At 47.2% G+C, this 15,428-nt stretch overlaps 1 protein-coding gene across 1 annotated transcript in view; it reads left to right on the forward strand.

The window, feature by feature from the left end:
* LOC144124398 (uncharacterized) overlaps window positions 1–15,292 on the forward strand; it is a 29,057-nt gene extending 13,765 nt beyond the window's left edge. The window contains exons 12-20 of the mRNA XM_077657024.1: window positions 1,211–1,396; window positions 3,070–3,234; window positions 3,820–3,953; window positions 5,252–5,424; window positions 7,758–8,001; window positions 13,067–13,291; window positions 13,917–14,080; window positions 14,503–14,640; window positions 15,138–15,292. Coding sequence (XP_077513150.1) covers window positions 1,211–1,396; window positions 3,070–3,234; window positions 3,820–3,953; window positions 5,252–5,424; window positions 7,758–8,001; window positions 13,067–13,291; window positions 13,917–14,080; window positions 14,503–14,640; window positions 15,138–15,243 — 1,535 coding nt within the window. The 3' untranslated portion in view covers window positions 15,244–15,292. The remainder of the gene's footprint in view (window positions 1–1,210; window positions 1,397–3,069; window positions 3,235–3,819; window positions 3,954–5,251; window positions 5,425–7,757; window positions 8,002–13,066; window positions 13,292–13,916; window positions 14,081–14,502; window positions 14,641–15,137) is intronic.
* The last annotated feature ends 136 nt before the right edge of the window (window positions 15,293–15,428 follow it).

Raw genomic sequence — 15,428 nt, forward strand, 5'->3', positions numbered from 1 at the left:
AGTGGTACGTAAGTACATTATCTTTCTGTTTTCTTTTTGATCAGCTTGCCATGGCTGCTTCGTGGTTGATATAAGGGTTATTGTTTATTTTAAGATATGCTTCAAAGGAAAGCCAGTTTACCTATGTAGAGGCCAGCTGGTGAAGCTTTCTCGGTAGTTAAAGAAAAGCTCCCTTCCACGGCGTCTGCCACAGAACTTAACATACACACACGCAAGCAGGAGAGGGGCGGGGACATGCCGGCCAAAGTCGCCCACCAGACTAGCGGGGTCCTCCGATGGGCATCAGAATTGACGACATAACAGGATCGTATGCGTACTAGCTCTACAGTACCTTTTTAACACATCCCCGGCACAACTGCGCAATGATAGCGTCAGTCAGCGAAAATCAAGCCGTAAGAATAAAATCTGGCTGATACTCAGAATGCAGGAAAAAAGAAATTTACAGCCGAAGGAAGGACTCAGTCTACTTCATGATTTCTTTGGCGGTTAGCGGTATTGGTCAATATACCTTCAAAATGGCCAACAACGGGATCTGTCTCATAGTAAATACATGCCCGACAGAATATGGAATAAAATGCGAGTGAGAAACCTGCTGCTTACTTAGCCGCCGCGAGTAAAATGTCACTTAGACAGAGAAGCGCATTATTTAACAAAATTATTTAATCTCACCTGCTGTCGTTCGCAGGCCCATTGTTCATATTTTCGCGAGCAAAACGTGTCAAGCATAATCCTTTGTTCTCAATTTTCATGAATGGTCCAAGAGCTTGCAATGCATTGTTTTCTGCTGCACTAAAATAACACGAGGTTCATGGGCTAAGCGAAGATCCTTTTCGGGCTCTCATCGACATAAAATGGCGCCTGATAAGAATCAGGGTTATGCTCAAAAAATGCCAGACGTGGGCGTTTCGTACAAAAGTGCCTATTAATGTAAAGAAACGCTCCCTTTACCACTCCGTATACATATAGTATGTTTCCGTATAAATATAATACGTGTAAATATGTCTCAGCCGTTAGGAAATTCGGATAATTCTAACAAAACTAGGAGATCAGCTGAATTTTTACTAAAAAAAAGTCACTTGTGTATGGAAAGCTAACAAGCGTATTTACTCTCTTCTTGTGATGATGATGGCAATGTGCCAAAAGATTTTCGCCTGGGAGTAAGATGCTGCAGTCTGCATACGCACTAACAAGCACGCATTCCCAACCACAGCAGCTTCGCCCGAATGCCAGCGCAGGGATTATGGCCGAGGCAGCGTCGTGTGCGTCTGCAACGCGACGTACTGCGACTTTGTCGGCGACATCGGTCCACCACCCAGTGGAGCGGCGGTTGCCTTTGAAAGTAACAAGGCCGGCCTTCGGTTCGCCAAGACCACAATACCATTCGGTAGGATGTCCGGTCAGTTCCTTCAGTTCCATCATTGTACATACTGCTTCGATTTGCAATTACATTGTGTCTGAGGTCGTTAAAAAACTAGATCCTCATTTTATTTTTTAATACTTAGTTGTTTTCATTCAGTTTGCTTTAATTTCTCCCGGTAGTGTATATTTCTGTGGAGCTTGGCGCATGATAGCCTTATATGCTCATGCGCCATTAAACCCAACACAACACAGCATTTGATATTTCTGGGCTCATCGCTGCTGCAGTGCGTGCCTTTGGAGACGCTCTGATATCTGTTGCCTCTTCTCGGTTTTGAGCGTGTGTCTCTGGGGCAACTCAACACCATGGTGCACGTTTATTGCTCGTAGTTGGGTAATTTAAATGCGGGTGCGGATCTAAAAGGTGAGGACTTGAACCCCTTGTCCAAATTGAATTGAATTTTCAGGGTAGGTGCATATTAGCGTCGCTTGCCTCTCAGGAAAACTCTTTATTCTCACGCAGATTTTTGCAGCGTTATAAACAGAAGGGGAAAGTTAGTGCACATGATTAGGAAAACAATTGTTCCTAAGATAACACAGATTTCTAGATATTTGTGCATTAGATGAGCCGTGAAAAGCCCCTAGTATTCAACTCTGCAAGCAATGTACTAACTTGCGGTAGATAAGTAGAAAAGCTCTCTACCAAAAATGTCCACTTTACTCTTCCGGTATGACAATATACGTTAAAACTTTATTTATTTGCTTGAAAAATACCAAATCTTTTGTGAAACATGCGCACACTAAATGACTCATTAATTGGTTCAGGTAGGGTGCTCAAATAATCTGTTACCTCCTCACAGAATGTTAGCTTTACTAGGTGGGCGGTTTCAGCGAAACGGACTCAAGATGCTGGGTTATGAGTATGAGAACAGATGTTTTCAACAAAGCGTCAAAACTCGCTTCAAGATTACTTTTTATGCAATTAATAATTGCTCCACAAGATTTAATATTTCATGCGGTAAAAGGGCGATTTTGAACGAGCTTTGCTGTGCTGTTCGTTTCATCTGAATTTATACATAGTTTTCATAAAGCTAAGCCGCAGGGTCACTGATATTGAGGTCAAGTTATCTGTACAGGTGAACACGCCCTTCAAGCATATTAGGGAGCATTAATTGATTAGATACGAACATGTTACGAACATGTCATGGCCTAATCAATCGATATTCATTGAAACAAAATAACCTGCCTACAGTGCAGCAGTGCTCGCATGCATTGCAAAATGGATAAAATGATTCCTCCAAAGAAGGTACCCATATTCGGGTCAGTCGCTGCCAAGCGCATTAAGCGCGCTTCGGAGAGTTCTTTCGCGGGCAGTTCTTCGAGACGCACGCTGCACCAGTGCTTCATTAAAAGCATTTCTTGCTTTTCACTCTACAGATCAGAATCAAGCTTCGTGGGCAAATTTTTGAATAGTTGTGGAACAGATGGAAGCTGTAGTCCAAAAAAAGTGTTTTATGGCAAAAAAAAGGTAGACATTCGCCCCGCTGCTTTTGAAAGTGCGCCACAAGCAAATTCACAACATTTTTGGTTCAGACTTCTGCGGAGCAGACGTGGAGCAGCCCGATGTCGACGCCCAGTTCTTTGTTATAAAGTCCTAAAGTACTTTTGTGACGTGCACTTTACAAGTTTCTCCATCGTTTCTCCTCTGAACAGGTTCCACAAACGAAAATGATTCGGTGCTCATAGTCAACTCTTCGAAGACGTACCAGAAGGTGTTTGGCTTTGGCGGTGCTTTCACCGATGCAACTGGAATCAATGTCAAGTCCCTTCCCAGCAACATGCAAGATGACATCCTGAAGTCGTACTACTCAAAACAAGGTAATCTAAACGATGCAAGGGACCTTTGAATGGGAAATACTCTCTTCCCCATCTAATTAATTCAAGGCTGTCACCTGTTGAGCATAAGGGCGAGCAGTTTGATAAGATATCGGTAGTTCGCTTGTGTTTCACTTGTCTGCGCTTTAGTTTAAAACAGCATTTCCTGCACACGCTAGGCTTTGTTTGGCATAGCGTATTTTTTCTTCACTTGTCGCCGGAACTCATGATATTATTTGTCAAAATCAAAATTGTATGATGAAATCTCTGCCACCACATTTGATGTTCTGAGGTGACTACGTATATCGCTAGTCATTAAGGCTCACTATCAAAAGCAAACGAACAAGAAAATTTGGAGCAGAAAGTATATCTGAAAGCCATAAAATACAGTAAAAGTGATGATGTCTGTTTGTTTAACTTGCACTGATACGTTCTGGAGCTTGCATGCTTATTTCTTTTTTGTTTGACTTTTTTTTGCTGGTCAGCTCACGCATGCTGCCATAAGCGTCTAAATAACTGTCCTGGTAAAGTCTTCGCAGTTGCGTTACAATCAGACGAGGAATCTCTAATACAGCCTTCTTGCGGCAGGGCTCGAATACACCATAGGAAGAATTCCTTTGGCAAGCACCGACTTCTCAGAGAGAAAGTACACCTACGACGACTCGCCCGGAGACTTGAGCTTGTCCAACTTCACGCTTGCTCCGGAAGACGTCGATCTCAAGGTACTGAAAAATCAAAAACAAAAGGCAACAACCAAACACTCCGTCGATAACTAGGTCTTAAGAGCGATCTGCAAAATTAAGAAAAAAGTTTGGCTCTACTTGCGCGAACTGCAGTAGTTGGCTGCTTACTTGGTCGCTCTTGATAATAGGCTGCTCACTAAATGTCTCATGTGTTGGCTCTGTGCTACATTATGACCAGATTTCACACACCATTGGAGCCTTAGCTTGCTACACAGGTAGATCTTGGCTCACTGGTTGGAACATACCTCTTGGTTACGTATTTACACGTCACCTCTTTGCTTATCATCGCCCCAAACAACATTTCGTCGTACACTACAGAGCGTCAAGCTAAGAGGATGCGCTTTACGTCGACGGTATTAGCGTTCCTCTCTTTCTGCTTTGCCCTTAGTGCCGTCAAGGTTTACTTTTAACAACAATCGAAGGTTAAGCGCAGTTCATTCCAATGGACGATTGCGGCTAAATTGGTGGCAGTGTTGGCAGTGCACGTATAAATTAACACCGAACAGAAATATGCTATGATTTCGAAATGAATATAAGGCCTTCAATTCGTTAGCCTTCATAGAGCACATATCCTCGATGTGTTCTAAAGTCACCATTTTCTTTATCAATGACGGCAGCCATGGAGAAAAGAAACTTTGAATGAGTGGCCGTGACGTTTGTGGAGTCGTCCAGCGATCAGAATATTCGGTCGCAATCTACGTGAGGCAAATCCCTCCTCTCCCTTGCCTCTCGGTTGCCCGCGGCGACAATGGCCCGTGCGCGCTGGCTGCCATTAGGCCAAAGCTATTTGCCATAAAAGTAGGCTTAGCAATGACACATGCCACGGTTTTTACAATGCATCCGGGTTGCATGAAGCCTCTCCTGTATTTTCACTCCTCTATTACGGCAGCTTTGACTAGTGTCTGTTCAAAGAAATGCACTTCGTGCGTTTTTGTGTCCCGTGTGGACATTAATGGCCCAGTAAGCAAAGTCCAACACCGAGAATAGCGCAGTTAAAGGAATGTTTTCACGAGAAGACAGCAGCCTATATGCATCGGCTTGGTATGCATGAGTACGTGGGACAGCTCACTTTCTTTGGACGGTGGACCTTAAGAGCGCATTCCTAGCTTTCACAGCGCTGTCTGCTACTTTCCTTATCGGCTAATAACGCCTTTGAGATACGCAAACGCACTCCTGCTAAGTGGCCAATTTCTTTTCGCACTGCCACAGCTGGGCAAGCAAACCATTTTATTATCGCAGAAATCCGCTCAGCAGAACTAACTTCGACTGCTTCGCAGATCCCGTACATCAAGAAGGCCATGTCTCTGTCGAGCGATCCCATCTGGTTCTTCGGAAGTTCGTGGAGCAGCCCCGCATGGATGAAGACTAGCAACAAGCTGGAGGGAGAAGGGGTCCTCAAGGGTGAGCCTGGAGGCCCCTACTACAAGTCCTGGGCGAAGTACTACGTCAGGTGCGGCATACACTGATGATCGTGCACATTATCCGGTCGTGAAGCTTAGTCACATGTACTGCTGACGGATGGAGATATTTACTTGACCCCGACAAGACCGAAGGAATTCGCATAGTAGATTTCCTGGCCTGTCTTCTGTAGGGTTTTAGACGGAGGAGATAATTCGTTTTCCCCCATTTAATCACAGCTGACTCAGTTCAAAGCCGCCCGGACCCCACACCGTGATCGCGTACGCTACTAAGCGCACGCCGACCATGACGGGCCTTGCTCTGAGGTATCAAAGGAACGACACTCTGGCTGACGTACAAATAGGCATTTATTGCTACAACAACAATAACGCCAGCTACCAATTAAATGCCCTAAGGAATCGAGGTCGTCCGACTCACCAGCAAGGTTTCGAGCGAATGTTCGCCCACGTTAGGGCAAGGGCAAACTGCGAAGCCGGACTGGACGAGATGTGGGAGAACGTTCTCCCCGCAACTTCCTCGCCCCGCTGGCGAAGAGCGGAGCGCTCGCCGAACAGTCCGTGCGCGCCGTGTTCCCCAGCCGAAGAGAGTCGCCACCGCGCGCGCGCGTAGGAATCATGCCGTCCGTGGCGCTCGTGTCGCTGCGACGGCGGCACCCTCCCTTGTTTGTTAAGGTAACTGACTAGGAGGACGCATCGCGGGGAAGCAAACCACAGGGGACGGGGCAGGTTCCCACACTTCATAATAACAAACGCTTGAGAAGCTGTGAAGATGTCGGCTATTTATTGCCTGCTCACTTATTCACCCGCAGCTGGCGAAACTTGAGGCTAAAGAAGGGCTTGAATTCGGCAGCGAAGTGAAGTATGGTAAGGAATAGTATATATTATTCAATGTCAGAAAGGCAGCAGTGTGTCTTAGGTAATTCAAGTGATTGACTTCCCGGCGGAAGTGAAAAGAAGGAAATTGACTTAAGCGAGACATGGAATACGCAGAGCACATAACCGAAGGTTAATTTGGCTGTAAAAATTGATTTCAAGTGAAGGAAAACATAACGAGGGTAGGTTGATGAATACGACATCTCGCAGCTTGCCTCGTAGCTTGGCTCACTATTGATATTGCATATCCACGGAAACTGCGTATGCAACATGGAAACTGCGTAGCAACAGAATATTAACTCAAGCTGAAATGGAAACTGCGTAGTAACAGATAAAAAAAAACGAGGACGCTGGCGTCTTTGGTCTTCTCTGATAAGAGAACCGTTATAACGTCGCGTAAACAGCAGGAGCCTGGGGCGCTGTTCAGAAGTACGCTTTCGCTCAAAGAAGTGCACCGTTACTGGCAAGCATATAAGAGCCGCAGGAGCTTGCAGGTAAGCGAGACGGTGTCCCTTTAACGGCAGCGAACAAGAAAGGCGCCGACTGGGTACAAGCGCAAGGGAAGTTCTGTGAACGTCGCCCCTTATTCCGAAAACTCTTACTCATACCAAGTTTTAGTTGAAAAGGTTGGTTTTACGATTGCCTATAGTTCCCGTTCGCTGGCCAAATATAACAGCCAAATGTGCGGGCACACATGGCCAGCAACTGACGAATTCATCATACGTGAGAAAGTGTACGGTCAGCCGTGCCAAAATCGCAGCTATTACTCTTCGAATAATGAACGGTTTCTTTGTAGTATAGCCCGAAATATAGGTATTCAGTTTTTCGTTTAACAAGCCATATCTAAGGTGACACTCTGTACACTTCCCATTCTTCGTTCGTTTCGTATACCACAACCGCACAGAAAAATTAGTGGGGACATTTAAGCTCCGCCTTAAGGATATGACACGATAGCGTTAATGGTTTAATGCCCATGTATGCGCTATTGGTAATTCTCGACTTCACATTCACAGATCCCTGCGAGTCCTCAAACCACTTCTGGCGCAGTGGTACCGCCGTAAACCGATGCGCCCCTGCCCTTCTATGGGGCTTGTGGGACCCGGGTTGTTCTTCCTGAGCAACCTCTCCCCGCCAGTCTTTAATTTCACAGTCAAGTGGGCCGGTTGTGCATGCCGCCACAAGGTCACGTGACCTCGACCGGTTCCTTCGGCTGCTTGTGCTGCGAGGCTTCAAAAGGTCGCCAACGCCGGACAACTTTTTTGACATGTGGATCGATACCAACGCTCTCGCGTTAAAACAGTGCTCTGCGCCAGCGCTGTTTTGACATCGGACTCAGTACTCCAGTGAGTGCTGTTGCGTGTGCTCACCACTCCACTTTACTGGCGTGCTTAAAATGACACTATTATTTTAACCGGCACGGACAAGCAGGGGTATGCACTCAACAGTGCAAAGATTACTTGTATATATACGCAGCTCTCGCTCGCATCTGTAGGTTCCTGCAGGAGTACGAACGCCACGGCGTTCCGATCTGGGCCCTGACGACACAGAACGAGCCTACGACGGGCTTCGTGCCTGGCTATCGTTGGCAGACTTTGGGCTTCACGCCAGCCACGCAAAGGGACTTCGTCAAGCTCGATCTGGGGCCAGCACTGTCTGAGGCTGGGTATGGACCGGACAAGCTGCAGATTATGATCTACGATGATGATCGTCTCCTCCTTCCGCACTGGGCAGACGTGGTGAGTACAGTTATGTGATTGCTTCGCTAATCCCTAGCTGTTCGCGCACTGAATAAAAGGTTTGAAAAAGAACACATGTCCAAAAAAGCTGAACAGATCTAGTCCTCCTGGGGAATTTTGTTCCGTTTCAAGCTCTTTCGATTTAAACGGTGAAGGGTTTACACTACCGCTCCTCCGCTGCCGCTGAAATTGGCTGCTAGGAACTGTGGATAAAACACAAGGTGCGGGGGCATACGGGAATCAGTGACATGGCCTGATCCCGCGGTGCCGTTGGAAAAGCCCCAGCCGAGGCATCGTTTTCGAGTAGTGTGGCCTGTGGCTCTTGTAGTGGATTAAATCATCGTGTCTTATCTGTTATATTCTGCCTTTTTGACTGCCTAATATAGCTTTGAGAGCGTCTTCTTTCGGCGTAAGTCAGCGAAATGCGTCTTCTATGAAAATGCCGCCCAGAACATGAGTCCTCAGTGTGGCCTGGTAGAGGCAATCTGAGCGCATTTGAATTTTGGTTCTGCTTTCCAGCTCAGTACTTTAGGTCACAGCCGTAAGCTGAGATAGAGAGACAGAGAAAATTATTTTGCGTCCCAGGTTCGAGCCGCTGGTTGAAGTATATGTCGGAGCTTTAATCACCAACCGGTTAGGCGTGGAGACAGGATTGGCGTCACTGATTTTTGAAGCAAAAAAAAAAAGAAAAATCCGGCTACCGTAGTCACAGAGAATACGTGCGACCACTAAATGCTTTTCAGAATCGGTGTGGCACATTATAGGCACGGTCGTAGATCCTGCTCCCAGCACTGTTTTAATCGGCCTCTGTCAGTTCTTACGCGTATTCGAAGCGGCGTTCCTTGTTTGTATTCTTCGGGCACCAATTTGACCGCCTTCTCACCTTCGCGTGCGGTCTAATATAATTGCCGTTGACAATCATTCGCACGCTTCTCTGGTTTGGCCGGACACCCGCTTAGAAAAAGAGGAAGAGAGAGTGAGCATTTATTTCTCGACCCTTGTCCGGGTGGCTGTCTGAAGTCGGAGAAGAGGCGGAGCCCGTATGTCCCAACACGTGGGCGATATGGCCGACGAGCAGTGGTCAGAGTATTGGGCGGAGTGTTGCAGGAAAAGCGGCCCAGCTCTCCCAAAAATAGGGTATCTGGGTGGGTAGGGATCTGCGTTGTAGGTAGTGTGGTGACTGTGGCACGTGGCCAGGTCCAGTACGTCAGTGTAGGCGACACATATCTGACAGCGGGAGTGGCAGAGTGCTTGAGTTTGTGGTGGTTGTAGACGTCACGTGGCATTAATTTGTTTGCGCTTGCCCAGTGAAAGTAGATTCGTGCCGACTAAGATGTGGAGAAGGGGGAGGCGGATAGTTTGTCCTGGCTCTTTAAGTCTTCAGTGTTTTCGGTGCATAGCCCGCTCACCCTTGGAGTTGCATCATCCGGCCAAAGGAAAAGTTGGCTCGTAGACGTGTCGGGAGCGAGGGCATATGCCCATTCGTTCCCTTCTATTCTCTGGGGAACGGAGACCCATTCCAGAAAGACGCACAGGTTCGGGTGCTCGTAAGTTAGGTGTTAGCTTGCCGTGTGTATGCCCCGGGAGCATGTAGGTGGCGAAGTCACGGAGGGTGTTCTGGCTGTCCTAGCGCACTGTGGTGGGTTAGTTTGGTGAGGGTGGTGAAGGATAGCTTGCGCTAGTGCTCGCGTTTTGCTGAGGACGAATCAGGAACGCCAGTGTGATGACGGACTCCTTCATCAGAAGACGTACGTAGAAGACGTAAGGAGACAGACGTAGACCTCCGGCGTCTGAAGTTGTAATTTTGGAGTCAGCGGTGACTAGATCTGTGAAGTACGTTGTCATGGAATGGAGTGTTGAGGGGACATGCTCTTGCTTCCCGGAATTCTCCCCCGGTTCCATTTTGCGCGGTATAGGCAGGATGGTGAAGCGGGGTAGATTGTCACACGGCGGTTGAAAAGCATCAGATCTACGAGACGCTGGATGGCTCTCGAATTCTCTACCTCGATTCACAGGCTGTGTCGCCACAGCCGCTGTGGACATTGGCGCGCAGAACGAGCATACCATACACGAGGAATGGCAAATGGCGACGGCGACGATGGTGATGATGATTCACGCCCTTTTTTGTGCCAGTGACATGGGCGTCGCCACCTGTACTTCCACGTAGTTAACGTACCAGCGCCCTGAAGGCAGTGCCCCATGTCCTCGGCGCGGCCACCTAGCCTGAAGTGAGTGGTTCCCTTTGCTATAAATGCTAGTTACAAACCTTGCTGATAACGCTATGTCGACAAGCGAGGTTTGGCTTAGTTTGCTTTACTTTGCTTTGTGGATTACTAAGTATGCGTAATCAAGAAACCTTATGTATATTTTACCGCACCTTATTATGCTGTCTAGCTTTGCATTGCGAGCCTTTAATTTCTCTCTAAAAACTAATTCAGCCTGTTCGTGAGGGCAAACGTATGAAAATTCTCGCTGGTTTTCTTCTATTGCAATGTTAAATGGTATGCAATAAATAAATCATATAGAGCTGAATCTGCCCTCAGAGAGCTTTGCCGCATTGTACTCTAGTCGATACTTTCTTTGGATGAATCTGTTGCGAAGTTGGGCGCTTTGCCTATAAGCCGCATGCTACTCCGTTTAGCGTAGAATAAACCATATGGAGATGGCACTGAGACCACATAGACATGCAGGACTTGATTTCGAAAGTACAGGCACTCCATGGCAGGCCACGAGCTCTCAGGCGGGCAGATCCACACTGTGGTCAGAGTTCTATTTTGCAACCGGCCTGCACCAAGCTTAAGTCCGGAACAAGTTTGTCGGTTGTTCCTAAAATGCAGAGAGGTTAAGATACAAGATAAGAACCATAAGGGAAGGGTGTTTGCGAAGATAACGCGCTAAGAAACCCAGCTGCATCCATTGTCATTGTGAGTGGTCAATGCCGCAGTATGACAAACGCAATTGTGCGCCAACCACGGGTTTTTCTTCTTCTTTTTGGCTAACATTCGTGCGAAGTCGTGTCCTTCAGTCTTCTGTCATCAGGAAGTTTTGCTTGCGCCTTAAAGGGACACTGAGGACGTATTGGCGCTGGCTTGTGGCGATAGATGACCTCATTCTAACGATAAGAACGCCATGTTGTTGTTGTTGTTGTGACTGAAGGAAAAATGAAAAGAAAAGTGCACGGGCCTTCCCACTGGCTCAAGCTGAGCCACAATCGCTGCCACGTGCGGACAGTAGGAGAGTTGAAATAGATGTGAGAGGAAAGATTGAAAGAAAGGACGCACGTCGCAACAACCACGCTATCTCAAGCGATGGCGACGGTTTCGCAACAGGTACCCTCGGTGACAAGGAGCCCACGCCACATGTGCGAGAGCCCCTGGATTACAGCCCCGTAAAGCCAGGAAGCCACCCCGCCTCCGCCACGTTCAGTAAAACTGGAGCTTTTATAAGCTAGAAAAGGGGGGAAAATGAAATCCAGGTGTTGCTACCACCGGCCGATTTGGCAAGCTCCGGTGCGCCGAGATAGTTTTTAATGTGGGACTCCAGATGCAGGGCTACACAACCATTCACTTCAAAACGGCTTGAACGAAAACATCTTCGACGGACGCCCTTCTGGTTGGATTCTTGAGGCAGTTGAGAGAAATCTGACGCCAACCAATATTTTACTTTTGCACAAAGTTTCGGGACCAACTCGGTCCCTTCTTCAGAGGTGACTAAAGTGTGCACCAGCAGCAGCGGGTTGCTGCCTTCGCTGTCCCTTTGTTAGCGCGTGGCGCAGTCCACTAACGTACGCGGAAGGGAGCGTTCCTGGAGTCCTATTTATCGCCTCCTTTGTGAGCCGGATGTGCCGTGACTCCACACGTCGCCTCTTGAACAGGTTTGGCTCCACGGCCAAGACGCTCACCTGCTCGAAGGCTATCCGGTGGTTGGCGCATTCGCAGTGTCCGGCAAGGGGGTTGGCTTCTGAATTCATTAGCCGGATGCCATTTTTGTGTTGCCTTATTCTTTGGTGAAGGTTTTTCGTTTCGCCTATGTATGAAGCCGGGCACTTTGAGCATGGGGTTTTGTAGACGACACCCGGCTGTTTTCTCTGAGGACGCGGTCTTTCGGTCGTGGTAAGAAGCGGCTCACTGTCGAAACAGGTTTGTGAGCCACGTGGATTCCATGTTTTCCCAGATTGCATGCAAGTGACTCGCTGGTTCCCCTCAAGTATGGAAGCACAATGCGCGCGCGTTTCGTTGTTTCACTGTTGGCTGGTCTGCCTGTCCTCCGAGCTTGACGGCGACCAACGCGTTGAATAAAGCCACGTGTGTAGCCATTCTTCTGTAGGTCGGCGAAAACGGTGGCTTCTTCTGCTTTTTTCTCCGCTTCGGAGGAGCAGATTGATTTTGCTCTTCTCAGAAGAGAAGAGACGACGGATGCATTGTGGCTAGTAGGATGGTTGGAATTAAAATTTAGGTAACGGCCGGTATGGCTTGGCTTAAACAGACACCGAAATTTAGATCTGTCCCTTTTCTTCTTATGAAGACGTCCAGTAAGGCCTATGTGCTGTTCACTTCTCGGCAATCACGGAGTTCTTTTCGCTGTAGACGTTACACGTTTGGATCGAGTGGCTTGAAAATTTTTAAATACAATTTTCCTTTCCCAACAAACATGAACCTAACCATAAAGATCCTTATAGAATTGATTTTTACTAAGAACGAAAATTAGAACGAAGTCCATGCCGCCGAGGAGCGCTTTTCACGCTTAAGACTGGTCAGTGGGAGGACTCTATGCGTGAAAATATTAGAGTGTAGAATTGATTTTTACTGAGGACAAAAATTAGGTAGCGTAAAGGATTGGGCAAGTTTGTCAGACATGCTTAACGGAATAATGGCGCAGATCAAGTGGCAGGAGAGAGTGTTTGTGTGTGCTTGTGCTCTCCTGCTGTCCTGTCACTTGATCTGCGCCATTATTCCGTTAAAAAAATATTGGTGGAGCTGTCCCCAGAGCCCCTTTAAGATATATTCTATAGCGCAGTTAAAAGAAAGCGTGTTCTTTCAAGATCGGTGCTGGCATCACCGCGCAGGTGCTAGGAGATGCCGACGCTTCCAGATACGTCCAGGGGGTGGCTCTCCACTGGTACACGAACAGCTTCGTCGGCCCCTGGGTCCTGGACAGGGTGCACGAACGTCACCCGGAGAAGTTCCTCTTCGGCAGCGAAGCCTGCGCTGGCTCGTCACCTTTCGAAAAAGACAAAGTAATCCTGGGCAGCTGGGAACGCGCTGAGCAATACGCCAGTGATGTAGTGACGGTAAGGCCTGCTCTACGTGCTCTAATAGCCTTGTATGAGGCTATTCGTAAAAAATAAGTGGCTTGCGGCGTCTAAGAGGCATAAGCTCAAGAAAGAGCCTTGAACTGGGTGAAGGTTGCTGAAATAGCCTAGACTTTGCTACCAGGGTGAAAAGAATAGATCTCAAAGCTTTTTTATCGCTTTTGTTTTGCACTAATGATGATTTGCATTTCATGCATGTCAGCGGAAAAAGGGCAGCGTATGCGCACAACTGCAAGGTACGAAGCCGGTACATGTGCCAAGACGAGTGAAGCAACTGTCGTCCCTGTATGATGTTGTACAGAGGAATTTCAGATGTATCATGTGGGACAACGTTAGTGCTCTTTGACTCTTCATCTGTGAGGCACGCTCGGAGAAGTTGGAAAGATCAAAGAAGCCGAGGCCACAGAGTTTCGTAACGCCGTCTTTTTGCTGCTACTATTGTTTTTAGGGCACGAGTCCATAGCAGCACACTAGCCACCATGTCGCAGTACATAATCACCGACACAAAACAATGCTGGTCGCTGCTCATTGGAGAGTAAGGTTTCAATGAAGAAAAGTGTTAATGCTATTTAAGCGCTTGTCCTCCTCCAATAAACTCCTACAGGACCTCAACCATTGGACTACAGGCTGGACGGACTGGAACCTCGCCCTAAATACAGAAGGAGGCCCCAGCTGGGTCAAAAACTTCGTCGATTCGCCCATCATTGTGAACGCTACTGCTCAGGAGTTCTACAAGCAGCCCATGTACTACGCCCTTGGTCACATCAGGTCCGTCCATCACAACTTTTCGAGGACGTGCAACCAAATTGTTTGAATGAATTTTGAAGTGAGGAATTGAACGTCCCGAAGCGACACTTGGTATATGAGGGACGACGTAGTGGAGGGATCGGGATTAAATTAGACCGCCTGGGGTTGTTTAAAGTTCGCTGACATCGAACAGTACAGTAACATTTTTGTATTCCGCCTCCGTGAATATACAGCCGCCATGGCCGTGATCGAAACTGCTACCAAGGGAAAATTTTTGTCAAGACAATTTCAGTGTGACATGTCTACTGACTAAAACCCTCGTTCATTTTGTTTTCCACTGCCAAGAATCACGTCTTCCTGCCTTCGCTTAAACGTGAATATCTTAAAGCTATAATATTATTTGAAAGAATAAGTCTACTGGTAGCTCTTCTCTCTTCCCGCAGCAAATTCGTTCCGAGAGGTAGCGTCAAGATTGACTCATGTTTGAATCACGCACGCCCTGAGGACTGGTCTGCAAGTAAACTCGAGTATGCAGCCTTTAAGACTCCAGACTCAGCTGTCGTCGTGATCGTCCTGAACAAGTAAGCAGCTACTCTTCTGTTAGCGTATATCCGTTCTTCTTTAGGAGCCATAGCTTCAGAGCTGGTGTTGCCCATCAAATCTCGGTGTGATCGGTCAATGGAGTACCTGCCAATGTTGTATAAAAATGTACCAGTAATATCTACTCCTGAATCCCTGTCATTGCAGTATGGACATTTCTCTATGTTCGGATATTACCACGGCAGTACAGTTATCATCCCATGTGAGCATGCACAACGTAATTTCTCAAGAATACATGAAAATTGTTGCGTGATGAAAGATAAAAATTGGAAGAATCGGAAAGAAAGAGCCGAGAGTGTTTTTCTAACGGTCCACGACCTTGCAGTTATGCGCTGATGGGAGCTGTAAACACTCTTTGGTTAGTGGGTATCCTTCTTTGTAATTGTTGGGTCAACCGTACAGCACATTTCAGTAATCTTCCTTGAAGAGGGGAATTACGATGCCTCTCACTCCCAACCTTTGCCTTCACATCTTTTAGAGACGACAAGAAACTCGCACTGAAGATCGAGGACGCATCTGGTCCCGGATCCATACACAAGGTCATCAATGAGAGGTCGATAACTTCCTTTATTTGGCGTTCATAAAACAATTCGCTAATAAAAATTTTTCTTGTTTTTTTTTCATAAAACAAAATGTGTTTCTCCTGTATTAAATATTCTGCAACATGACTGCTGAGACGTCGAAAGTCATAACATCCTATCACTTGTGACATCGCATCTGCGCAGCCGTTAGCCAAACAGCGTGATTTTCAGGAGTGCAATGAACTGAA

Source organism: Amblyomma americanum, chromosome 3, assembly GCF_052857255.1.
Source record: "Amblyomma americanum isolate KBUSLIRL-KWMA chromosome 3, ASM5285725v1, whole genome shotgun sequence".
Taxonomy (NCBI): Eukaryota; Metazoa; Arthropoda; class Arachnida; order Ixodida; family Ixodidae; genus Amblyomma; species Amblyomma americanum.